Raw genomic sequence first — 26,289 nt, 5'->3', positions numbered from 1 at the left:
GTTTCTCCATTTCTCTTCCAAGCCCAAGCCGTGCGCCGTCATCTCCTCTTCTCATATCTCAAATCACTTTTGTGCCGTTCGTCTCCTCCCTCTCCTCGCCGTCCGTCTCTTCCTCTTCTCACTTGGTGTTCTCGGTCAGCTTCCGACGGCCATCCGACGGTCATCTTCTCCTTCCGAGTTCCGACGGCCATCCTAACAGGTATAAAATTATTTATTTATTGTTTTTGGTATAAATAAAATTTAAACTCCAATTTTTCTGTTTTTGGTTTTCCTTCATATGGTAGATATTCATAGTTTGTTTGTTTCCTTTTTTATGTTTGAATTTTCTTCATCATCTAATTCTTCTAATTTGTTTGTATTTGTGGTTAATTTTGTATATATGTATTTTCTTGTTTCGATCTTTTACCATTCTGCATAAAACTTTGATATGTATAATTACTTAAAACTAATTTTGTTTATGTTTTCTAAACACACAAGAAGTTGATTCTTTATCAATTTCCTTTTAAAGCTTGAATATTTTTCTGCAGCCAACCTTTAAAGTTGGACAGAACACACTAAGCATGCATTGATTCTTTCTTCTTTATGTTTTTTAAATTCATTCTTGCCAATTGCCTTTTAAGTACCCTCGGATGCTCTCTCCGTCGCCGACTATCCTAATTGGTTCTTTCTACTCTAATTTTCATAAAATATAATTAATTAGAGTCGAGTTAATTGTTGATCTATGTTTATGGTTTTAAGTAGGACTGAATTAAAACTGAGCATTGATTCTTTCTTTAGCTTAATTAGCAGTGATTGTGATGGCTTCGTCGAGTTCTGACTACTACGACTCCGACTTGGAATCGGAAGGTGAGGACATTTTGAACAGGCCATCGGACAAGCAGTATAAAGAATACTGTAAAGCAGTATATGTGATAGAACACTGGACTTGTGTCTTTTCTATTGATATGAATTGAAATTACAGAATTCAAATACTAGTGTTTCAAGATGTAACTGAATCACGAAAATACACAGAACAAGAACCTGGAACCTCCGCCCTCTTCCTCCCTCGGAATCGGCAGCCCACTTCTCAACTATCTGTTTTCCCCCCTCCTTCTAACTTCCTCTCTTTTATATCATCTTCTGTAACCAACTTTGGGCTCCACCAGTGTGGTTCCCCCTTTCTTTCTCAATCTCATTACTCTCCCCCCGTGTGTTTTTACTCTTATTTCTTCTGCTGTATTTAAAACTTATTGGAGGTCTAACAATATGAGAGCAAGGTTTATATTTGGCTTCTCTTATGTTTAAGAACTATGGGTAATGTTTGGATTTATGTATGTTTAACTTTGAATTTATGTATGTTTGTAACTCTTGAAACTTTGAATTTATGTATGAAACTTTGAATTTATGTATTTCTAAAGAAACAATTTTGAACTTTACAAACATTATAATTTCGTTTCTAAATTCAGGTTAGAGAATGTCTTCCAATCCAACTCGTTTACACCCCTAGTTGAAGTATTGGTTTGGTGGCTATTACCAATTAATAGTTTCTGTTTTCAAATATCAGAGCGTGTCTCGAAGTGGTTTGTGGGTCATTTAGAAAATATCCGTGCGTTCAAATTCTCTATTAGACTATGTTGTGTTTTGTTTTTGAACTTTTTGATGTTTGATTGAAGTTATCGCTGTTTTGTTATGGTGTTTGTTTGTTGTTATTGAAGTTCGTTGTTATGGTGTTTGTTTGTAGGGATTTTTGAAGATTTAAGTGGACAGGATGCAGGCTACGAGTGGTGCTGCAGTCATGGGCTCTCTGGAAGTTGCTGTTTGTGGGAAGGGGTCGTGTTTTCCTTCTAAAAGTTCTAGCATCTGTGTGTTTCCGCAACACAAGAAAATGAACATCTTGAAACCCAGTAAATCCTCCAAGGTTAAAGCAAGCATGGTTGTGGGGAAGCCATCATCTTCTGCTTCTGTCACTGTTCCAGAAATTGGAGGTGAAATATTATCTAACTGTTATGATTTTCTTGAACATAAATTGGCGATTGGCATATCTGCTTGAGCTTGACCCGTGTTAATAGAATGGCTTGAAAATTGACCCTCTACTCAGAGGAAAATTGGTGAAATATTCTTTTTGTTTCTTAATCTTAGGTTAGCCTAGTTGGTGCCTATGAATGAAAAAGTTTTAAGTTTGATTGAGTGGGAGAATTTAGCTTAGGCCTCCTTCATTGTTGTCATGCAGGTGTAAGCCACTTTGTAGACCATGCCTTGAGTGAAACAGATCCTGAAGTTCGAAGTATTATTGACAAAGAAAAGCAGCGGCAGTTTAAAAGCCTTGAACTTATTGCCTCAGAGAATTTTACCTCTCGGGCAGTTATGGAGGCAGTTGGGTCCTGTCTGACAAACAAATATTCAGAAGGATTACCTGGAAAAAGGTAAAATTCATTCTGGGGAAGTTTTGAGGTTTTGTTGTTGTTGAGAGGATTATGCGAATTAATATTTTCTTTATCATGCATCTCAGGTACTATGGTGGCAATGAACATATTGACGAGCTTGAAACACTCTGTCAACAAAGGGCTCTAGCAGCATTTCATTTGGACAATAACAAGTGGGGTGTAAATGTTCAACCACTATCTGGTTCGCCTGCTAACTTTGAGGTTTATACTGCAGTTCTTAATCCACATGATCGAATCATGGTAAGTGGCCTTACGAGTACTTCTTTAATCACAGTGTTAATTTAGACAGTTGCTGATACTACTGATTCATGTTAAATGACTTTAGGGTTTAGACTTGCCTCATGGAGGACATTTGTCTCATGGGTTTATGACACCAAAAAGACGGGTGTCAGGCACATCAATTTATTTTGAATCTATGCCTTATCGTCTTGATGAGACTACAGGTACTTCTCGTGCATGATACAGGTTTTTTATGGTCCTTCCATGGTTTGTGTGTTCTAATTTAGTGGCAAACTCTTGCAGGTATCGTAGATTATGATATGCTTGAAAGAACTGCTAACTTGTTTCGACCAAAGTTGATTATCGCTGGTGCAAGTGCTTATCCACGAGATTTTGACTATCCTCGCATGAGAAAAGTGAGCATTTACCTGTGTCCAATGTTGTTAATCATTTTACTTTTGGTAGCTCTGTTGAAAATAAGTAATCATTAATGACGGACTTACTTGATTTTATATGGGTAGATTGCTGATGCTGTTGGTGCTTTTCTCATGATGGATATGGCTCACATAAGTGGGCTTGTTGCTGCTTCTGTGGTTGCTGATCCTTTTGAGTACTGTGATATTGTGACCACAACAACACACAAGGTAGAGGATAAATTTTGGTAATGAGCACATGCTTTCCCTTCAATTTGTTTAATTTTTTGAGACAAGAAATGGGTATATTTGAGAACCAAACGTAAAAAGGGGAACAACCTATCGGGCAAGGTAGAGAAAACCAATAAAAAAAATTCATCCAAGTTAGAATCAGAGGATGACTGTGATTGCAAAAAAGTCTCTTTGTGAATGACACTTTTGTATGAGATCACAAGAAAAAAGAACTATTGAATCCTTTGGTGTCATTGTATCTCTAAAATCCACAAAAGAGTTCTAACCTTGCACTTCCAAAACGCTTTTGCTTTGTCATTCAGGCACCAGCCCAAGAGAACTTCAGGAACTCAAACAAACGACTTTACTTGAAAAGTAAAGGATTTCAGAATTTATTTCTTAGATAGTATTTCTTGAGATTCAGCCCCTCATCCCTCCAATTTAAATATTCATAATTTATTTCATACTTAGTTAATTGTATTGAATTTTTGTCATTCTCATCTCATGTTGCCTTTTCTTAGAACATATTAGCCTTGTATATGATTTGAATTCAATATGATGCTGATTGTTCTTCACATTAAAGAGATTGTTTTCTCCGCCTTAAAGAAATGTCAAATTATTTGCAGTCTCTGAGAGGTCCAAGAGGGGGAATGATCTTCTTTAGGAAGGATCCTGTTCTCGGAGTTGACTTAGAATCGGCTATTAATAATGCTGTGTTCCCAGGATTACAGGTTGGTCTAACTAGTTTTGTAGTAGCATGTAGAGAAGAGTTCATTGTCTCGCTGGATACTTTTTCTTTGGTTCTTAAATATTGGCAGTTTTATGGTTGATATACAGGGTGGTCCTCATAATCATACAATTGGGGGACTAGCTGTCTGCTTGAAGCATGCACAATCCCCAGAATTTAAGGTCTATCAGAACAAGGTACTTCACTTCCTCAATGATCTAGACATGGGGTGAGACACTGTTTTCTTATTTCTAACAGCATTGCTCTTTATACTTTAGGTCATTGCCAATTGTAGAGCTCTTGCGAGCCGGCTCGTCGAGTTAGGTTATAAGCTAGTTTCTGGGGGAAGTGACAATCACCTAGTTCTTGTAGATCTCAGGCCATTGGTAATCATTGCTCCTTATGAATGTGCTTTCAGATATTGAGGTGAGGTACCATATGTTAATGCATGTGTAAACCCTAATGACAGGGTATCGATGGAGCGCGAGTGGAGAAAATTCTTGACATGGCCTCAATCACTCTCAACAAGAACTCAGTACCTGGTATTGACTCCTGCTTCAACAGGCTGATCATCATGTCCAATTTTCTTGAACTGACTCTTGGCTGTTTTATGCATAGGTGACAAGAGTGCTTTAGTTCCAGGAGGCATTCGAATTGGGTCACCTGCCATGACTACCCGAGGTTTCACTGAGAAAGAGTTTGCAGCGGTTGCAGACTTCATCCACGAAGGTGTTAAGATAACTCTTGATGCCAAACCACTAGCCCCAGGATCAAAGCTCCAAGAGTTCCTCAAGTTTGTGACAACTTCTGATTTCCCTTTAACCGATCGAGTATCAGATCTTCGCTCAAGAGTCGAAGCTCTTACCACCCAATTCCCAATTCCCGGCCTGTGAGTTTCTCACTTCAGAGAAGGAAACAGTTATAAATTAACAATAACAATTCTGACCAAGAAAAGGGGGGATAAGGTCAGAGAAAATGCGACTTGTTCTTGATGGGGACGTGTTTGTGCTGTTGTAGCAATACAAATTAGATAGTTTGTAACATTTTATAAGCTCTGGCAGCGATGAGGCTTTGGTGGGAACTGTATCATCATTGATAAATTTTATCTTCCTATGTTTTTCAATTTTGTGTTCCTGTCAGTAGTTTTATTTTTTAGAAAATTCTATGGGTTTCAATTTCAGTGTATTCAAGATGTTGAATTTAAGGTATCCAATGCTAATTATTGCAGAATTAACAATGATTTTGTTGGTGATTACAAATAATTCGAATATAAATACTGATCATTTATTTGTTAGTATGAATGGTTTTGAACAAAAATTTAATTTCACGTGCTTCACTTTTTTTATTTGTTTTTTTTTTTTTTCTTTTCTAATAATGTGAGCCAATAGCCTTATTCATATTGAAACTGGATCAAGAGTTGTAATATTTTCTTAAATTAAGATATTGTACAACATTCAGCCATCCACTATCTTATAGAGTAAGTGATGTGTCTTAATATATTTAAAAGAATGACAAACTTTATAAGCACTTTATGCTTTATTATTCATAAATTGCAAAAATAAGAAAATAAGAACAAAATAAATAAACAAAACACCAACTATGGTTTCACAATTCATGGTTCCACCTTTTCTTTCAAAATGGAATATTTACGTTGGTACTTTTTTTTCTTTGATATCTAAATTTTAAAAATCAACTTCCAGTCCTTGAATTTTTAAGAATAAATTCAAATAAGCGGCGGATGTCATTGGATTAGTTTTATCTTTCTCTTTCATTTATGTCCTTTCGTTACAAGACTTTTCACTATTATTTTTAATGGATAATTCAGTCATCTGTCCAATTTTATACATTTAATTTAATTCAAAACTCATATTAAAAGCTACAACTTCTAAATATTAAATCCAATTAAAAAAAACATTAAACTCACACACCCATAAATATCTTCAATATAATGTTTTGCTCAAACTTTTGATATTCTTCGAATTCATAATTATACGCATAACTTTTCATTTATTCTAAACGATTGATCTTCTTCAAGTTTATAACTAATCACTCCATATCACTATAAATATCAATATTTCTTGGTTAAGCCTGAACCAAATAATATTTATCGTTTTTTCTTCCTTCTTTATTCAAAATACAAATTTCTTCTCACTTGTTATTTTAGCATGGTTATTTAGATTTCTTCTCAATGGTCAATTGCTCAAACTTAAACTTTGTACATGTGTTGATGATATAGATGTTCAAGTATGAAATAAAGTTGTTGGTTTCTTTTTTATATATTTGTTAACGTTGTGGATATTATGTATGTGTTGTTGACATAGTTAAGATTTTTGTTGCTTTTTTTCTCTCCACTCCTTATTCGTAGATGACTTCTAAATTTCTTTTTAATTTTTTTTATTTTAATTATTTAAAAGTGAAATGTTGTAAAAACACATATTTCTAAATATATGTATTGTCTTTCTTCGTTGTATGTTTTTCTATTTATCTCTCTCAATCCCAAGTTTCTTCCACTCTCCTATCTCATCCATAAAATAATTGATCTCACATATTAACATTGTTATCTCACAATCTAACCAAATATAATCATAAATTGTTAATATTAATTAAGATGGTATAATTCCACCATAGGTTATAAATTAAAATAAAAATTGAGAACTAATTTATAGACTATTAAAACATCCTTATCATTATCCTTACTGTATTAAAAGTAACTCAGGGGAAGAATCATTTTTACCCCTTAGCCAAATTTTAAATCTACAATATTATCATTTTATTTTCTATCCTAAATTGTTCTCATTAGGGTGTTTGTGTTTCTATCAAGTTATTAGGTTGATAATTAGAAAACAAAATACATACTCCGTTATTTTTCTCCTTTTTTTTTCTTTTTTTTTTTTAACAACCTACCTGGGTATTCAAGAGTTTGTTTTTTTTTTTTAAGAAAATTTTTATTTACATACAATAATTAATATTATTTGTTATTATTTAATTAATACAAAATCTTCAAACTTGGACAATCATTTTTAAACTATATTTCATCCAAATATTTATCCTTAATTCCAAATATAACTCTCATTTAATTTTTATTTGTTAGTATTTTAAAAAAATTAACTTATAAAAAAATAAAATCTAGAGAGAATTCTATAATTATGGGATTCTTCAAATTCCACGACTTCTTCATATTCAACTTGGGCTTAATATTATATTCATTGATTTACTACTCTTTAAGTTGGTTTTAAATTCTATACTCCTAATTTCATAATAACAAAAAAGAGTAGATTCAAATTTTTATAACCGATTGAATTTGAAAGGTCTTTTTTCAAAAGATATATAAAAAATAAATATTTATATCATTTTGATATATTTTTATTAATCTTGACTCCAAAAAAACCAATGAAATATCCAACTTAATCTTCCATGTAAAAAGTCTCATGTATTGTTAATGGATTTATAAAAAAAAAAGTTCTAAAGGAAAAAATGATTATTTTTCTTTTAACTTTTACCTTTATTTTTCTTTTACATTCTATTTTGAATTTTTTTATATTACAAGTTAAGATTTATAATTATTTGTTTAAGTTTCAATTTAGACTACTCTTACGCTCTTGTCAATACAATACAAAACCTCAAACATATTAGAAATATGTTCATACATGTTTTTGAAATTTCTTAAAATAATTAGAATTGTTCAAATATAAGAACTCTTTGAAGTACAAAGACAAACACCAAAATCTCTAATTATCAAATCTTTTAAACAATAATAATTATAATTTATTAATTATTTTATTTTTACCTCTCAAGAATGATTTTTTTCTAGTACGCATATTAATCAATAATATCAAGTATGTATGATGATCTTGAAGTAAGAGGTTTAATCCCCACATCACACATATTGTCAAAAAAATAATAATAAATTTTCAATTTTCTTGAATGAATGAAAAATTTGTAGTTGAAGATACAAAAAATTTCATGATAAATATAATTATAATTTAAAACATTTGTCTCTTTACAAAATATATTTATTTGAAATACTTGGAATATTTGATAATTTTATAGGATTTAGATTAAAAGAATAAAACGAATTTTCTTTCTAAAAGTCAAAGGTTTGATTCTCATCTTTGAAATTGTTATAGTAAGAATTTTATAATAACATTAACACACATGCAATCAACGTCAATATTCTCTAATATATATATATATATATATATATATATATATTAAAAGGATGTAACTTTTCTTTTTAAAGTCACATTCCTTATTTTAAATCACCAGTTCATTAAGCATAAATATTAAAGATATTGTTTGATATTAATGTATATGTTTTGAACTATCGATTTGTTTGTCCATTATCAATCAAAGTCTACACATTCCTTTTTATAAAGCGCACGACCTATAAAGATCTCTTTGTGTCTAGTAGATCTTCAACATGGTCAACGAATATATTATAAAATTAACGAACTCAACTTATTCTATAACGTAATTAACATTATATCTAACGCACAATAAATTTTTAATTATGTTTAACCCACCATTAAGCCCTTAATTTCATGTCAACAAGTTTATGATCTTTTTCTTCATATGTCATATATGTGATGGAATGACAAAGCCCATGTTAAAAGTTGAAGTGCATATTAGGTACAAAATAAAAAAGTTTATAGCTTTAAGAGGCAATTAGGCCCCAACTTGCCTCGAATATGTTAGTCGTTATCCCACTAAATATTGAACCTCACATTTATAATGGTTGAAGTTTCCAATTATTGTAACACACAATCACCGCAATAAAAATTATTTGTCTCATGTGTTTCTACAACATTTGCTATTTTATAACAACACATATTATAATAACCAACATGACGTCCTTAAATAGACACATTTTGAAATTTATAAATTTACTATACACACAAATAGGAGTTTAACAACTTGTTAAATGATTCGTTAAAGTTAACAAAAAGACGTTTATAAAAGACTAAACTTGTAATTTTTAAAAAAATATTATAAACTTATTTAAATTCCATATTGACTGGATTTCTAAACTAAGAATTAAAATAGAAAATTTGAGAGCGTAAAATATTGTGTAGACGATAAAATAAAGAAAAAAGACAGTCCCAACTTCTCCCCACTGATCTATACGTCTTATACTAACTATCGCAAGAAGAGAAACGTCTCACACATTGATACATTCTCAACAATGTAGATAAAATAGTGGACTACCGCAAGTATGTAATTCCAACTTTATACTTCATTGACACTTGATTAAAATGTTTGTATTTCGAAATTATTTAAAAACAACACTATGCACTTGATTATTAGTCCTGAAGTTATATTAATTTGCTCATCACCCTCCTCATTCTTATATCTACATACCAATATGTCACTATAGTAAATAGACAAATTATATCATAACAGTGAACAGACAAGTATTTGACCATCCATATCTAAACTTCTCAACTTCACCATTCAAATCGACAAAATTGAAGTTCAGAGTTCAATCTAAACATTCTCAAAATTTCGAAAATTAAACCTGTGATAGTGAGAAATGAACTTTTTTCTAAACGTTATGAATTAAACTTGTGATGTCACATATGAACTTTTGAACTTTTTTTTCCCTAAATTTTATTAATGGAGATTGGTTGTATTAACAAATGAACTTCTATAAATCAGCACACATTGGAGTGAGACCTTTAATAAAGAAAAAGGAAAGAATACAGAGAAAAATCCACATAAAAGTAGCTAATTAAGTATAGTTATGCAAAGATTTTACCTATCAAAATGGATTAGAATAAGACAAACCCACCTAATGAACTCTTCTTTTTTAGGCCTGCCCACCTGTGTGTTGTTTTATTTTTTCTCAAAGAAAATTCGACTGTTCAAAAAATAATAATGGGCTGTCTATCAAATAGCTAAGGATTTTGGGTAGGGAGAAAGGGATGGTTTTCGAACATATTGCCATTGGTATCCATTGTGAGTGATAATTTCTTCGTGCTGTTTCTAATTCATAAAAGTAGCACCTGCGAATGGTTTGATGATATTAGGCATAGATGGACCAGTCGTTATGAAGCTCATCTTTGGGATAAAAGCACATGGAACTAGAACAAGAAGGGAAAGCAAGGCATTTCTCTCACACACACACAAATATCAATGTGAAACCAATCACCGGTTTGCTTTGGAGTATTGTGTATTGACAACACTTTTATCTTTAAAATGTGCATGGAACGTCTGGCTCATGATTGATCATTCCAGTGTATCTGGGTCAGTATTCTAATTTAATTTCCTCTTTGTACTTTTTAACATTGACTAATATTAAATTATTTTGCTCTTTACGCACACTTTCAATGAATAACGTGTGAATTTACAGAAGCATATGATAAAGAAGAGTCTGCTGCTAGGACATACGATTTGGTTGCCTTAAAATATTAGGGTCTTGGGACTCTTATTAATTTTCCAGTGAGATGTCACTTAATGCTCTTCCCCTTCAAGAAATGGAAAAATTGAAACCGATTCTCTCGTTACCATAGTTTCTCGATAATTATTTTTATGCTTTGTCTTACAATCCTAGAGTTGTTTCTATTTAAATTTTGGAATGCTTTCTAGCTTTTCGAAAAGTGTATTAAACAATTACAGAGTTTTGGAAAAAGTATTATATTAACTAGAGAAAGTATCTTCCATATCCTATTTACATACTTTGTGTTACTCGACTTTCTTTGTGTAATAAGAAATGTAACAATTGCATTTTGCAGGTTACTAATTATACAAGGGACCTTGAACAAATGCAAAATGTTTCAAGAGAAGAATACCTTGCATCTCTAAGGAGGTAAGTAGAAACTCCTAAAACATCTAGTGTGATACAATCAGCTACTTCTCATACAATTATATACTTTTCAAAAAGAGAAGTAGATTCTCAAGAGGAATATCCAAATATCGTGATCTATTAAGATATTGTTTTTTCCTTGTTAATGTTAACTGTTAACACATCAACGTTATTTACTGGTTGAAGAATTATTTGTTTGCGAGATATGTGTTGACCTCCTCTATGCCCTTATGATAATTTAGAAATATAATTTATGATTTTATAATTTTAATACCTCATGATTAAAATTGTTACTATGTTATGCAATTATTTTCTTTTCTTCCTTTTTTTTCCTAGTAAATGTATGTAAACTGCTCTTCGATCAATAAAAACTGAAAGAATACAATCATGCATACAAGGCAGCCGATCTAAAGGAGCCATACAAAATAATACATTACGAAAGACATGTTTTTGTGGGTATTTTATGCCCTTTTATTATTTTAATTTTTTTTAAAGTTTAGCTATCATAAAAAAAATATAATATTATTATTTTAAAGTACAAGGCTTACTAATGATAGAATGATTTAGAGGAGATGATTCTAATATTCTTTTTTAGAAAAAGGGAATAGCTAGCTAAGTTGGTGGCATTAGAAGTTTTTGGGAAACAAGATTGATGTGGTTCAATAACATGGTAGAGTTTGATGTAGTGTTAGACATAGTACGAATTACATCTAAAATGGATAAACTTTCTCTTATTGATTAAACCAAGATTGTATTGATTGTGACTCGGGAAGATTTGCTTTGTATCATGCTCTTCAGTTCAGATGGTACTTGCAAGAATATGTTGCTTTGTATTGAAGGGAAACTTAGATTTGATGTTACAATTGAACCTTTTGTTATATATTAACTTTATTATATATCATGCTTGGATTCAAAACAAGAAGTAAGTGGGGAGCACAAATCTTAGACAGGATAACATCAATGGGCCAAAGGTCATTTCTGTCATGCTTGGACAATCCTTTCATCGAGTAAAAGTAAGGACATATAAGCACTCTCTTTTGGAACCGCCTTTAGCGTGGAGGGAGCATTAGACCTTCAACATCTTAGAAAATACTTTTAGTATGGGCTTCGCTTCCGTTCCATATTTTGTTCTTTTCCTATCATCTGTGAAATTTTTTGGTTTTTTATTTTTTAAAGAAATATTTTACTTTTTTTTACGGTGTTTTATAGGATGAATTCTTAAACTATGTATTACACCATGAAGAAAGTTCATTTGTCCGCTTATTAAGAAGGTTAAATTTGTTTGGTATGTACTTAATGTATGTTAGCTAAGGTTCATTTTCGACAAATTTGTAGGTAGTTAACGAATTCGTGGACCATGAGATCGATCAAGATGGTTTTCAAATATATTGCCATTGGTATATCCATTAGGAGTGATAATTTCTTTGTTTTCATTGTCCTTGTTTCACTTTACTGATGAAGATGTGGATGCTTTTGAGGTCATTCATTTGGATGGGCTTTGTCCGTTTCATGTTTTCCTTGAGCTAAAATAGAAGATTTTTTTAGTTAGTTTTGTGCGTGCTAGTTAAACTTAGAGCACAATAAGATTACTTCTATTTGGACCTGTAATAATGATGAATACTGGAACTAACAAGAAGAATTACTCTCTTTATTTCAACAAATTGATAGGATATTAATTGATGAGATCTCAATTCAATGAATTAGGGCTACACTTCTTGATCTCCTTTCTCTCAAGGATGAACAAGCCTAAATTCTCTAGTACATAATTCATATCCCTCTTTCTGCCCAACTATGCTATTTATACTTCACTGTTAGCTAACTGCCTTAACTAACTAATACAGCTTCATCACAATTGTTATTTCTCACACGTGCTCTTTTCACCCCTTCTACTATATTGTAGAATAATTGGAGGATTATCATTACTCCTCCCTTCCAAATTCACCTTGTCCTTAAGGTGAAAATCTAGATAAGTCATCTGCACTTCTTTATACCTCTCCCATGTTGCTTCATGCTTCGGTAGTTCTTCCCAACTAATCAGCACTTTCCACTTTTCTGCCTTGTCCTTTCAATAATCAACACTCTCTTGAGGAACAGCCTTCCATTCATGAGTCTCAGTCAAATACTATGCTGTAGAATACACATTCACATGTTCACCAATTATCTTCTTCAGTTGAGAAACATGAAAAACTGGATGAATAGATGTACCAACTAGTAATTCCAGTTTATAGGCCATAACACCAATCTTCTCAATAACCTTGTAAAGTCCAAAGAATTTGGGAGAGAGTTTCTGATCATTTCTTTTCTTTCTTAGAGACGACTGCCTGTAGGGTCTCAATTTAAGAAACACCATGTCACCTACTTGATATTGCACATCCCTTCTCTTTTTATCAACATATTTCTTCATGTTTTCTTGTGCCACCCGCGAAAGTTCTTTTAAAACACCTAGAGCCATATCTCTTTCTCTTAATTGTTCATCCAAGGTAGAATTCGTTGTTTCTCTTTCACCATAATTGACTAAGGGGGAAGGTTATCATCCATACACAACTTGAAAGGGTGTTATCCTCAACGCTCTCTGATATGTTGTATTATACCAGTATTCAGCCCACGACAACCACTTTACCCATTTCTTTGACTTTTCACTGCATAAACATCTTAGATAATTCTCTGCTCCACGATTTACAACCTCAGTTTGCCACTCTGTTTTAGGGTGATAGGCCATGCTTCGGTTCAATTTAGTTCCTGCTAAGCGAAAAAGTTCCCTCCAAAAATGACTGAGAAAGACCTTGTCTCGGTCTGACACTATTGATAAAGGAAAGCCATGTAATCTTACAATTTCTTTGACAAACACATCAGCCACTGTCTTGGCCGTATATGGATGTTTGAGTAATAGAAAGTGACCATATTTGCTAAGACGGTCAACTACAACAAATATCACCTCAAAACCATAGGCCTTAGGCAATCCTTCTACAAAATCCATAGAAATGTCACTCCAAATTTGATTAAGCACTTTCATGGGTAGAAGTAAACCAGCGGGAGATAAAGTAAGTGTTTTATTTCTTTGGCATACTAAGCATTCATCACAATATTTTTTTACATCGACTTTCATTCCCTCTTAGTATAATTCAGCAGTCAATCTTTTATAAGTTCTTAAAAGTCTAAAGTGACCTCTAAAAACTGAATCATGATATGTATAAAGTATAGCAAGAATTAAGGTTAAAGATTTAGAAATTACCAGCCTGTTCTTATACTTCAACATATCCCATGCTGGATTGAAAATTTTCCTTCGGTTGCTTCTCCTGAACCACTCATTTCTACCATTATCTTTTGCAACTTGTGATCTTTTTTCACCTTCTCTTTAATTGTTTCAAGATCAACAATAGTTGGAGCTGACAAACTGTATAGATTCATGGCTGGTGATAACCTAGAAAAAGCATCAGCTGCTTTATTTTCCAAGCCCTGGCTTATACTTCACTTCGAAAGAATATCTCAAGAGTTTGGCTAGCCATCTATGATACTGTAGTTGAACTAGTCTTTTTTCAAGTAGAAACTTCAATGACTTCTGATATGTTTTGACTATAAATTTAGTCCCTAACAGATACAGCCTCTACCTTTGGACAGCAAAAATCACTGCCATCAGTTCTCTCTCATAAACTGGTCATGCCTTATCCCTTATAGCCAAAGTATGACTATAAAAGGCAATGGGTTGCTTCATTTGAACCATCATTGCTCCTATCCCATATTCTGATGCGTCTGTCTCAATTTCAAAAGGGGGAGAAAAATCAAGCATTGCTAGAATAGGGAGAGTCATCGTAGCCTTTTTAAGCTTCTCAAAGGCTTCTTCTGCTTAACTGGACCACTTAAACCCCCCCTTTTTTAAGTAGTTGAGTTAGAGGAGCACCAATGGATCCATAATGACAAACAAGCCTTCTATAATACCCTATCAAACCAAGGAATCCACACACTTCTCTCACATTAGTTGGACACGACCATTCAACTGCTAATTTGATTCTTTTCGAATTAGCTTCTACTCCTTGTTCTGATATTATATGACCTAAGTATTCAACCTTAGGTTTGGCAAAACTACATTCTCAACCTTAGGTTTGGCAAAACTACATTTCTTTCTATTAGCATATAGCTCGTTTTCTTTTAGGATTTTAAGTATCTCTTCTAGATGTTCTAGATGCTTTTCAATGCTTCTGCCGTAAATCAGATTATCATTATAAAAAAAAAAAAAACTAACACAAAATTTCCTCAAAAGTGGCTTGAATACCTTGATTAAAAAGTGGTATGTGCATTAGTAAGCTCAAAAGGCATGACTAAGAACTCATAATGCGCTTCGTGAGTTCTAAAGGTTGTCTTTTCGATATCTTCTTCATTCATTCGAATTTGATGGTATCCGGCCTTCAAATCAATCTTTGAGAACAAGGATGCTCCAATCAACTATCAAACAACTCTTCTATAACTGGAATGGGAAATTTGTCTAGAATAGTAGCATTATTCAATGCTCTATAATCCACACAAAAGCGCTAGTTCTCATCCTTTTTTACTAGAGCATTAGGCTTGAATAAGGACTATTACTCAGCCTTATAACTCTTGAGACCAGCATCTCTCCTACTAGTTTCTCCATTTCTTGCTTCTGGTGATAGGTATACCTATAAGGTCTCACGTTTATAGGATTGGTGCCTTGAAGTGTATGTGATGTTCAATGCTTCTACTCGGGGGTAATCTTTCAGGCCATTCAAACATGTCTGAAAAATTATCTAACACTGTCTTCACTAACTCTTTCGCAGTACATATGCTCTCATCTTTGTTTGGTTCAACCATTGGCATTTCCTTCAACTCAATCACCTTACATTCCACAAGAAAGCCTTGATCATCGTCTCCACAAGTTTTCATCATATTTTTAAGGCTCACTTGAGATTTGGTAAGGCTTGGATCCCACTTAATACTCACTTTTCTTCCTTGATGCTAGAATGTCAAAAGTAAATTCTTTCAATCAACTTCGGTTACTCCCAAGGAGTATAGCCATTGCATCCCAAGAATAATATCAACACGTCCAAGTTCTAAGGGCAGGAATTCATCTTTCACAGTCCATTCTTCAAGTTGGATTTCTATCCCTTCGCAAACTCCTTTTCCTTGGACTTCCTAGACCCTAAAATGACTCCATAATGAGGAGTTTCTTTAGTGGACAGTTGTAGTAGCTTCACTAATTTCTCGAAGATGAAATTGTGAGTGGCCCCACAATCGATCAACACAATAACCTCTTCGTTCTGCAGCTTCCCTCTCACCTTCATGGTCCTTAGATCATTCAATCCTCCATAGAGTTTATTGATAATTCAATACAAGTTGTGTTAATTCCTTTGACTTCTACAGTGTTTAACTCCTTCCTTTCTGCTTCATCTTCTTCGATAATTTCGAATTCTTCATTGTTATCGGTTACTACAAACATCTGCAACTCTCTTTAATCTCTCATCTTACATTTATGATCAGTCGAATACTTATCATTGCACTTGAAACACAAGTCTTTCTCTTTACGAGCTTGGAACTCAACATCAGGCAACCGCTTGAATGCTCCTTCTCTTTCAACTTCATTGGCATTCGATCCTCTCAAAGTAGTAGTCCTTATAGTGAATGTAGTATTTCCCTTGTTTTCAATTACAGAAGTGTCCCCAGCACTTTTTGAAATTCCTCCAGAATTTGGCTGGTATTTTCCAACCGCATACCCATTTAAATTGGCTTCCCCTCTAATGATTTCTTTATTCTCAACTAACTGAACAAGTTACATCATCTCAGTTATTCCCTTTGGTCTGCCTCGGCCTTTATAAGGCAACAATCCATTCATGAATGTTCCTTCAATTAACCTTTCTTGTAAATTAAATAAGGGAGCTACTAGTTTATCAAACAAATTTCTATATTCTTCTACGGTGGTTTCCTGTTTAATTTGAAGGAACCTTTCACATATTGATCCCTCTCTCACTAATCGAAAATGTATTAATAATCGCTCCTTCAAATCCGTCCAGCCTAGAAACTTATTCCTCTCCTTTTGTGATTGGTACTAGTTTAATGTTGAATCTTCGAAACTAATGGTCGAAACTACCATTTTCTTGGATTCACTAAGTTTGTGAATTTGAAAGTACCTTTCTGCACGAAACAACCACGAGTCAGGATCCTCGCCATTGAAGACTGGCATCTCGACTTTCTTGAACTTGTTTTGGTCGCCATTGTTATCCTCTGTATCGAACTTCTTATCTGCTTTTTCAGAATCGATTTTGTGACTAATAAATGGTTTATTTTCTTTCGTGCTTGTCGCCAGCGATTCGCGCGACATAGATTCTGATAATCTTTCGCTCATCATTGATCTCTCCTTTTCTGTCGTTTCCATCAATCTCAGTATCGCCTGTTGTTGTTTCTCGGATTGCAGTCGCACCAATTCCAAGTTCTTCGTGATTTCGATCAGGCCAAGTTCGATAGCATGAATTTTACTCGTTTCTTTCTTCATTCCGTCAATCTCCCGATCGATCAATTCCGTTCTTTCCTCGATTCTTGTCTGAACCATTTTGGATTTCTTCCCCAGAATTCGGCTATAATACCAAAATGATTAATACCGTAACTAACAAGAAGAATTACTCTCTTTATTTCAATAAATTGATAGAACAGTACATAACTTGGAGATCTCAATTCAATGAATTAGGGCTACACTTTTTGATCTCCTTTCTCTCAAGAATGAACAAGCCTAAATTCTCGAGTACAGAATTCCTATCCCTCTTCCCGCCTAACTATGCTATTTATACTTCACTATTAGCTAATTAACTTAGCTAGCTAACTAACTAACACAGCTTTATCACAATTGTTATTTCTCACGCATGCTCTTTTTCCCCTTCTACTGTATTGTAAAACAATTGGAGGTTTATCAGATAATTACTGATTAGATATTTATTCCATACACGGCTTATGCCGTGCAATTTCTTTCTCTAGTTGGATTGCTTGTTCTTCATCGCAGACATAATTCTTTCCTTTCCAGGGATTTTAGAGTTTTTACCTTTGTTTATCAATGTTTGCACCATTTCGCCCATGAATAATATTTTTCTTTACGATTTTAAAGAGGTCATGCGTGATGCTGCTTTCTGAGCAACTGGGGACTGGGGTAACTATTATTTTCTTTCATCTTCTCTTAACTGTGCCTCATATGATAACATGATCAAGTTTATGTTTTGAAATGCATTTACTAAAAACTTTATTTGTTCCCTGAGAGTATTTTTTTCGAAGTCCTCATTTTTTATGCTAATCATACATTTATGTACTCACTATTTCATGTCAACCATTTTTACTGTTTGTTGCTGCTGCTCTTTTTTGGTTATAATATGCATAATAAAATAACATATATTTACAATGGCTCAGAGGAAGATTTGGAGTCAAATTTAATTTTGCCTCTTTTTTCCCCTCCTTTTTCTTTTTCAGAGTGCAAGGATGGGATCTTTATCGGAAATGAATGATTTGGCAAGTACTTTTGCAAAGGTACGCCTTCATTGGCAAATATGCAAATAAAAATGGATAAACCTCTCTTGAAATCTTTTATTGGTGTGGTCTACTAATAACACCATTTTACTGAATGTTCTTCACCGTTGTGGTCTCCATGTGAAATCTGTCCTTAGGTTTTCTCTTCTTAACCCCTTTTTCCACTGATCTAGAGATAACACCTGTTTGGTTGAATTAAGTTACAAAGTTCTTTAAATAGAGAAAAAATCCAGATGATATGCAGCAGCTCTCTTTTCCAAAAGTAATGATTTCAGTTCCAACTTCGATTGCTACTTTGCTAAAAGATTTATACCATGTACCATCATGATATCAGTTTCCTCTTCTTCTCTCCTCTTGATGTAAATGTAGGATATAAGTGTATTTGGTTACTGGATTGTAACAACTACTCTGCTGACAGAAATATACTAACCCATTGAATAATAACTACGAGCCTACCAACAAAAAATGGTTTCTATTCTTGAATAGTATACTCTGTTTTAATATTAATTTACAAATTACAATATTCTTCCATTAATCAGTCTAGCTGTTCCAACAGTCATCGTTCTTCCTTTCTTTCTTCTTTCCATGATTCTTCTTGTCAATGGAAACAGTAACTTTCATTGTCGTATCACTCATTTTTCTTCTTTTGTGCAGTTGAACAAAGTTGTTACTGGAACAAGACATCCAGGAGTCATTGGAGATCGAGGATCTGTTTCTTTTTCTCAAGAAAGTGAGTTTTTTTGTCAATGGAATTTCTATATATACATTATACACATATGTACATATTTACTTATTTATTTGAAGAATAAGTATGAACTTGGATATTTACGTAAAAAATGTAAAAAAGGAGATGAGGTATCTTCCAACTGCCAGAGGCTCATGTTACAGAAAGGAAGTCTCAAAATGGCATAAATTTGGATGTTGCAATGAAGTAAAATTGTAGAAGTTTTTGTGGAGGGAGCACCATAAAGAACCTGTCAATCTCTTTATATGCTTCTGTCCATGGACTAATCTTCCTATTCCTTTCAACTTTCAAATGAAAGTCTCCAAGAAGGTAAACATGAAAGGGAAATATGAAAGGAACAGACATGGAGATCCTCTTATCCTCCTTTCTTTTCCTTCTTGTCGGATGTTTTAAGTAGCCTCATCTCTTAGAGCATTGTTGATTAAATGACTTAAATCCATGTGTTCTATGTTGTTGAGAATGAGAATGAGAATGCGTTTCTTTCCCACAAAATCACTAAAGAAAGGGTTTCCAATAGGTGCCTAGAGAGGAATTATTAAAAGCCTTAGAAAACGAAGCCCTAAGAGAAACATGAAACAACACTAAGGATCAAACCTCACTAGGGCCTCTTTTCTCACCTTTTTCAAACTTTTGTTTCTCACCCACACACCCTTGGAAACAAAAGAAAGCGCTTCACACACCCTTGGAAACCAAAGAAAGCGCTCCATCTAAAAGGTAGAAGGAAGAGGAACTCCCCTATCAATCAATCATCGAGCGGACATCCCTCTGGCTAGCAAGCCATCAATATAATTCTCAATTCTCATTCTTTGAACATCCATAGACTACATCAATATAAACATACGTCCATGGACAACATTCTTTGAAGATGTGAGTTTGTGGGATGCGTGTGGAATCATTTAAAGCGCCAACGAGACAAAACTGTAGAAGTAATTATCGACAGAACCCCAAATCAAGAAGTCAAGAGAATTAAAAAAGGCTCCTTTTCATCGAATTAACTAAATCAGGGGGAGGGGAAGAAGAAGAAGAAGAAGAAGAAGAAGAAGCAACAAAACAATAGAATGACACATTTCCCAAATCCTATAGAGTATACTACACAGTGAAAACAATCAAACAGACATATAAAACCCACGTAGCGGTATGAATGGGAGAGGTATTTAGCGAGAAAGAGGCCACCGCTCCGTGGGGTAGAATCAGACTTCCAGAGTCATTGGAAGTTAGACTTTTGCAAAATGGAAAAACCCAAGAGAAAACACAATGAAAACAGCACAAGGATCTCAGAAAAGTAAGAGAGAAACCCAGAAACAAAAATAGAAGAACAAGAGAGGCGGATAAATATAAATTCAACTGATGGAAATGTAATTTGCACAATCCATAACACCAATACATAGAAATGTCAAATTGGAATACCAAAACCATCACATAAAAGCAGAAAAATATATGAATCTATATAAATGCGTCTCAAATGTATCATTATAACCATAGAAATTTCTCATCCAAGCATTCAAAGCACGTCCAGACAAAAATTAAACACCAAAACAAACTACATTAGCAAGATAGAACGTACGATAACTCGAAAACAAAAAAAATTAAATTGCTCAATAACCTAATACGAGAGTAATCCAGAAGAAACCAGTAACTGAATGAGCTACTTTAGAATCTGAGCTTAGTGAAAAACCACCTGTTCTTCCCGGTTTTGAACCTTTCCTCGAACCTCTTCTTGGTCTCTTTGGCGGCGGAGACCTTTTTGTCTTTTGACTGCAACGAATCGATAGTGACAACGTCTTTAAGATCGACATCGAGAGTGTACCTAGTGGGCATCAGATGCCTATAATTGACGAGCTTAATGAAGGCCTTGACACGGGATTTTTTAGCGGTCTTCTTCGCAGAGTCCTTGCGGATGACCTTGGCCGGGTACTTCTTGATTCCAGCGACCAAGCAGTGGCCATAAGCGCGATCCCGAGTCCCGTCATCGAAAGCGCGAATGATGACCGCCTTCCGGCCGGCGTAACGGCCTTGAAGGACGATGACGGCTTTGTTAGGCTTGAGGAACTTCACCATTTTGGAACTTTCACCTCTGCTCTGTGTTTTCCGTCTCCTTGCTCTCTGCCTCCAAGCCTCCAACGGATGAAGATTTAGGTTTTCCCTAAAAATAGGGTTTTAGGGCTTTTCAAGTCGATTTGGGCCGTAATTTAAATGGGCTTTTTGTAATCGACTGGGCCGTAGTTTAAAGTCAATTTCCGTCTCCTTGCACGTTCTACTCTTGAATTAATGATATAAGTTAGAATTAATGATATAAGTTAGTATTTGAATAATAATTAGATTTTCATATTTTTATCAAATTTTTACCTAATTTAGAGCCGCATCCCATCATTTTTTTAATTTGTAATTAATATTTCATTTGTTAATTATAATCGATGAGAGATATTTCAAATTTAATTTTTATGATATAGTGGATATAAACTTTTTATATTCATATTATTATTACTACTTAAGCTTAATATTTGGTAGTTTTAAAACGTTTCTCACTTTTATTTTTTTTCTATTTATTTTAAAATTTAAAAATCGGTATCTAAAAATATTTATTTGAATTTAGTTCCACCCTATTTCATTTTCCAACTCTTTCTATTTTATGTTTGTGTCTAAATATCAAGTTTTTATCATCTAAAACAATACTAATTTTAAATTTAAAAACACGTCCTTCAAAGAAAATATTAGAAACTTTAGAGTGTTTGATCTAGAAAAACACAACAAAAAGATATACTAATTTAACACAAAAGACATAATGAAAAATAAGGTTTTATGTCATTTGACTTTCTTATTTCAACTAAAAAAGGAAAAATATAATAGAAAAGAACGTGTAATAAAAAAATTTGTTCTATTCATGTATATAACTAAAAAAATAACAAAAAGAAAAATAGTTTCAAGAAACTATAAAATTAGGTAATATTTACAAACGATAAAAGATATTTGTGCATATGATTTCTAACATCGAATAAATAAATTTTATCTTATTGCATTTTTCTCTCCATCTAACTGATGATGCAATTTTCTACATTCATTATTTATATTTATCTTCTCATATTTCTTGTCTCCTTGCCTTTCTCTTTCCATTGACAATGGCTTGTTGTTCATTGAACTTATTATCATGCCTATAAAAACTATTTATGTATCTATAAAGTTAATTTAGGTAATAAATATTTTTCAATCAAATATTGAAATGGTCAGAAAAATGAAGATTAAATTGGTAGAAAGTGCGGGTTAGAGAATTTTAAAAAACTTCATCGAAATTATTATGATTTTCATAAAAATTCTTACGACTACGACTAAGGTAATAAATCAAATATTGAAATAGTTAGAGAAATGGGGAGAAAGAGTTAAAATTCACCCTTATTCATACATTAAAGTTGGATGATAAGTCTGTCATCCAATAAATAATAAGAATATTTATAGTCAAAAGAGTTAAACGGACATAAAAAGAAATTTCTGGGACTTTTATATATACAATAGAATGATTAATTTAGTTAATCAACATACGACATTAAATTTAAAATCAATAAAAGAGACCATAAATGGGTCTATGTGTGCATTTTATTTGGTTTAATTGTAATTACATAGTAATGTATATGGGACGGGGTTGGCTTTCGTCGATTGTATATATGACCAAAACTCCTTAAAATCTCCCCAAAAAAAAAAAAAAATTAAGGGAAATTTGATGACTCAGCCGCTCCTTCGCCGTCACCGTCGCCGGTCAGTTTTTCTTCTGCAATCACTCTGAACCGTCATCTCATTTTTTTCTATTGCTGTTATTTTCCGTCCATTTCTGTGTTGTCTGACTTCGGCTATTTCTGACTCTCCGTTGAAGTATTGGTTTGTTGGCTATTACCGATTACTAGTTTATGTTTTCAAATATCAGAGCGTGTCTCGAAGTGGTTTGTGGATCATATCGAAAATATCCGTGCGTTCAAATTCTCTGTTAGACTATGTTGTGTGTTGTTTTTTAACTTTTTGATGTTTGATTGAAGTTATGCTATTTTGTTATGGTGTTTGGTTGTTGTTATTGAAGTTCGTTTTGTTATATGAATTTTTGTAGGGATTTTTGAAGATTTAAGTGGACAGGATGCAGGCTACGAGTGGTGCTGCAGTCATGGGCTCTCTGGAAGTTGCTGTTTGTGGGTAGGGGTCGTGTTTTCCTTCTAAAAGTTCTAGCATCTGTGTGTTTCCGCAACACAAGAAAATGAACATCCTGACACCCTGTAAATCCTCCAAGGTTAAAGCAAGCATGGTTGCGGGGAAGCCACCATCTTCTGTATCTGTCACTGTTCCAGAAATTGGAAGTGAAATATTATCTAAAACTGTTATGATTTTCTTGAAGATAAATTGGCAATTGGCATATCTGCTTGAGCTTGACCCGTGTTAATAGAATGGCTCGAAAATTTGACCCTCTTCTGGGAGGAATATTGGTGAAATATTCTTTTTGTTTCTTAATCTTTGGTTAGCCTAGTTGGTGCCTATGAATGAAAAAGTTTAAGTTTGATTGAGTGGGAGAATCTACTTTAATGAAAATACTCGCCCGAGTTAGAATTAACATTAACATGATTACTGTGATTGCAAAAAAGTTTCTTTGTGAATGACACTTGTATGAGATTGCAAGAAAAGTTAAAAGAACTATTGAATCTTTTGGTTTCTTTGTCCCTCTAAAACCCACAAAAGAGTTCTAACCTTGCACTTCCAAAACTTTTTTGCTTCGTCATTCAGCCCCCAGCCCAAGAGAGCTTCATGAAGTCAAACACACGACTTTACTTGAAAAGTAAAGGATTTTAGAATTTATTTCTTAGATAATATTTCTTGAGATTCAGTCTTTCGTCGCTCCGATTTAAATATTCATAATTTATTATATCCTTATTTTCTTGTATTGAACTTTTGTCATTCTCATCTCATGTTGCCTTCTCTTAGAACATATTAGCTTTGTATATGATTTGAATTTGATATGATGCTGATTGTTCTTCACATTAAAGAGACTGTTTTCTCCGCCTTAAAGAAATGTCAAATTATTTGCAGTCTCTGAGAGGTCCAAGAGGGGGAATGATCTTCTTTAGGAAGGATCCTGTTCTCGGAGTTGACTTAGAATCTGCTATTAATAATGCTGTGTTCCCAGGATTACAGGTTGGTCTAACTAGCCTTGTAGTAGCATGTAGAAAAGAGTTCATTTGTCTTGCTGGATACTTTTTATTTGGTTCTTAAATATTGTCAGTTTTATGGTTGATATACAGGGTGGTCCTCATCATCATACAATTGGGGGACTAGCTGTCTGCTTGAAGCATGCACAATCCTCAGAATTTAAGGTCTATCAGAACAAGGTACTTCACTTTCTCAATGATCTAGACATGGTGTGAGATGCTGTTTTCTTATTTCTAACAACATAGCTCTTTATACTTTAGGTCATTGCCAATTGTAGAGCTCTTGCGATTCAGCTGGTCGAGTTAGGTTATAAGCTAGTTTCTGGGGGAAGTGACAATCACCTAGTTCTTGTAGATCTCAGGCCATTGGTAAATCATTGCTCCTTATAAATGTGCTTTCAGATATTGAGGTGAGGTACCATATGTTAATGCATGTGTAAACCCTAATGACAGGGTATCAAGCGCGAGTGGAGAAAATTCTTGACATGGCCTCAGTCACTCTCAACAAGAACTCAGTACCTGGTATCTACTCATGTTTCAACACGCTGATCATGGTCCAATTTTCTTGAACCGACTCTTGGCTCTTTTGTGCATAGGTGACAAGAGTGCTCTAGTTTCAGGAGGCATTCGAATTGGGTCACCTGCCATGACCACCCGAGGTTTCACTGAGAGAGAGTTTGCTGCGGTTGCAAACTTCATCCACGAGGGTGTTAAGATAACTTTTGATGCCAAACCACTAGTCCCGGGACCAAAGCTCCAAGAGTTCCTCAAGTTTGTGACAACTTTTGATTTCCCTTTGATCGATCGAGTTTCAGATCTTCGCTCGAGTGTCAAAGCTCTTACCACTCAATTCCCAATACCCGGCCTTTGAGTTTCTCACTTCAGAGAAGGAAATGGTTATAAATTAACAACAATTTTGACCAAGAAAAGGGATAAGGTCAGAGAAAATGTGACTTGTTCTTGATGGGGACATGTTTGTGCTGATTGTAGCAATACAAATTAGATAGTTTGTAACATTTTATAAGCTCTGGCAGCGATGAGGCTTTGGTGGGAACTGTATCATCATTGATAAATTTTATCTTCCTATGTTTTTCAATTTTGTGTTCCTGTCAGTAGTTTTATTTTTTAGAAAATTCTATGGGTTTCAATTTCAGTGTACTCAAAGATGTTGAATTTAAGGTATCCAATGCTAATTATTGCAGAATTAACAATGATTTTGTTGGTGACTACAAATAATTTGAAAATAAATACTGATCAATTATTTGTTAGTATGAATGGTTTTGAACTAAATTTTAATTTCACGTGCTGTTCTTGTTTTATTTGTTTTCTTTTTTCGAATAATGTGAGCCAATGGCCAATATTTAACAATAATGAAACTGGGTCAAGGGTTGTAATATTTTCTTAAATTAAGATATTGTACGATTTTTTAAAATATTGTACAAAAATTCAGCCATCCACTATCTAATAGAATATAGAGTAAGTGATGTGTCTCAATTTATTTAAGAGAATGACAAACTTTATAATCACTTGATGTTTTATTAATTTCATAAATTGCAAAAAGAAGAAAATAAGAACAAAATAAATAAACAGAACAACAACATCAAATGGTAAATGGAATGTACTTATTCACTAAGAAAAACATGTGCTATAAATAAGCACGTGAATACAAAGGCACAGTTGTCAAATAACAGGAATATAACAAACTCAATTGATTGTAAAACTAAACAATCCTATCATACGTGGATATGACTCCCAACTTAGGGGGAAAACTAGGTTATGTTCACGTTGGTCTCTTATTTCAAATTATTCACACCTACACACACACTCTCTCTATATATAGTACATGTGCTTGTTTGTTTGTAAATCTAAGCGGAAATGTTTAAACAAAAACTTGACTTTTTCATTCCTACACGGTAATCTTCATCTTAGATAGAGATAGTGGAGAATTGTATTACGAGCAATTACGTCATCAACCATTTTCTCAATTTGTATATATAATGAAATGGATGTAATATAACTTAGAAGGTAGGTTATATA

At 33.5% G+C, this 26,289-nt stretch overlaps 3 protein-coding genes across 5 annotated transcripts; 2 read left to right on the top strand and 1 right to left on the bottom strand.

Moving 5' to 3' along the window:
* Positions 1–36: 36 nt before the first annotated feature.
* LOC103493017 (serine hydroxymethyltransferase 3, chloroplastic) lies at positions 37–25,466 on the top strand. 3 transcript variants are annotated; one of them, XR_007822170.1, is made up of 14 exons: positions 48–199; positions 778–846; positions 1,721–1,964; positions 2,210–2,402; positions 2,489–2,663; positions 2,749–2,866; positions 2,946–3,058; positions 3,164–3,286; positions 3,913–4,017; positions 4,124–4,210; positions 4,292–4,399; positions 4,483–4,555; positions 4,632–4,978; positions 25,190–25,466. XR_007822170.1 is itself a non-coding variant. In XM_008453631.3 (12 exons), exons 2-12 carry the CDS (start codon positions 1,748–1,750, stop codon positions 4,904–4,906), a joined length of 1,587 nt encoding a protein of 528 aa, XP_008451853.1. In that variant the 5' UTR covers positions 51–199; positions 1,721–1,747; the 3' UTR covers positions 4,907–5,136. The 3 variants fall into 3 exon arrangements, 1 of the variants encoding a protein (XP_008451853.1); XR_007822169.1 differs by lacking the exon at positions 778–846 and having other exon boundaries at positions 37–199; XM_008453631.3 differs by lacking the exons at positions 778–846; positions 25,190–25,466 and having other exon boundaries at positions 51–199; positions 4,632–5,136.
* On the top strand, positions 17,798–25,466 carry LOC103493015 (uncharacterized). The gene is made up of 8 exons (XM_051087060.1): positions 17,798–17,959; positions 18,274–18,330; positions 18,985–19,060; positions 23,166–23,248; positions 24,134–24,238; positions 24,346–24,432; positions 24,514–24,621; positions 24,706–25,466. The coding sequence occupies exons 1-8, from the start codon at positions 17,930–17,932 to the stop codon at positions 24,799–24,801; spliced, it is 642 nt and encodes a 213-aa protein (XP_050943017.1). The 5' UTR covers positions 17,798–17,929; the 3' UTR covers positions 24,802–25,466.
* Positions 20,496–21,313, bottom strand: LOC103493014 (60S ribosomal protein L27-like). The gene has a single exon (XM_008453627.3). The coding sequence runs from the start codon at positions 21,131–21,133 to the stop codon at positions 20,726–20,728; it is 408 nt and encodes a 135-aa protein (XP_008451849.1). The 5' UTR covers positions 21,134–21,313; the 3' UTR covers positions 20,496–20,725.
* Positions 25,467–26,289: the final 823 nt, after the last annotated feature.

Source organism: Cucumis melo, chromosome 7 (assembly GCF_025177605.1).
Source record: "Cucumis melo cultivar AY chromosome 7, USDA_Cmelo_AY_1.0, whole genome shotgun sequence".
Lineage (NCBI taxonomy): Eukaryota > Viridiplantae > Streptophyta > Magnoliopsida > Cucurbitales > Cucurbitaceae > Cucumis > Cucumis melo.
This window is presented reverse-complemented; position numbering and strand designations above follow the sequence as displayed.

Bases quoted from the DNA above. Each gene is read 5' to 3' on its own strand.
- LOC103493017 (XM_008453631.3), top strand. From the start codon at position 1,748: ATGCAGGCTACGAGTGGTGCTGCAGTCATGGGCTCTCTGGAAGTTGCT. The intron at 2,867-2,945 runs GTACTTCTCGTG...AAACTCTTGCAG, and splicing joins TCGTCTTGATGAGACTACAG to GTATCGTAGATTATGATATG. The intron at 4,211-4,291 runs GTACTTCACTTC...TTTATACTTTAG, and splicing joins TTAAGGTCTATCAGAACAAG to GTCATTGCCAATTGTAGAGC.
- LOC103493015 (XM_051087060.1), top strand. From the start codon at position 17,930: ATGCTGCTTTCTGAGCAACTGGGGACTGGG. The intron at 17,960-18,273 runs GTAACTATTATT...TTTCTTTTTCAG, and splicing joins CTGAGCAACTGGGGACTGGG to AGTGCAAGGATGGGATCTTT. The intron at 24,239-24,345 runs GTTGGTCTAACT...GTTGATATACAG, and splicing joins CTGTGTTCCCAGGATTACAG to GGTGGTCCTCATCATCATAC.
- LOC103493014 (XM_008453627.3), bottom strand. From the start codon at position 21,133: ATGGTGAAGTTCCTCAAGCCTAACAAAGCCGTCATCGTCCTTCAAGGC.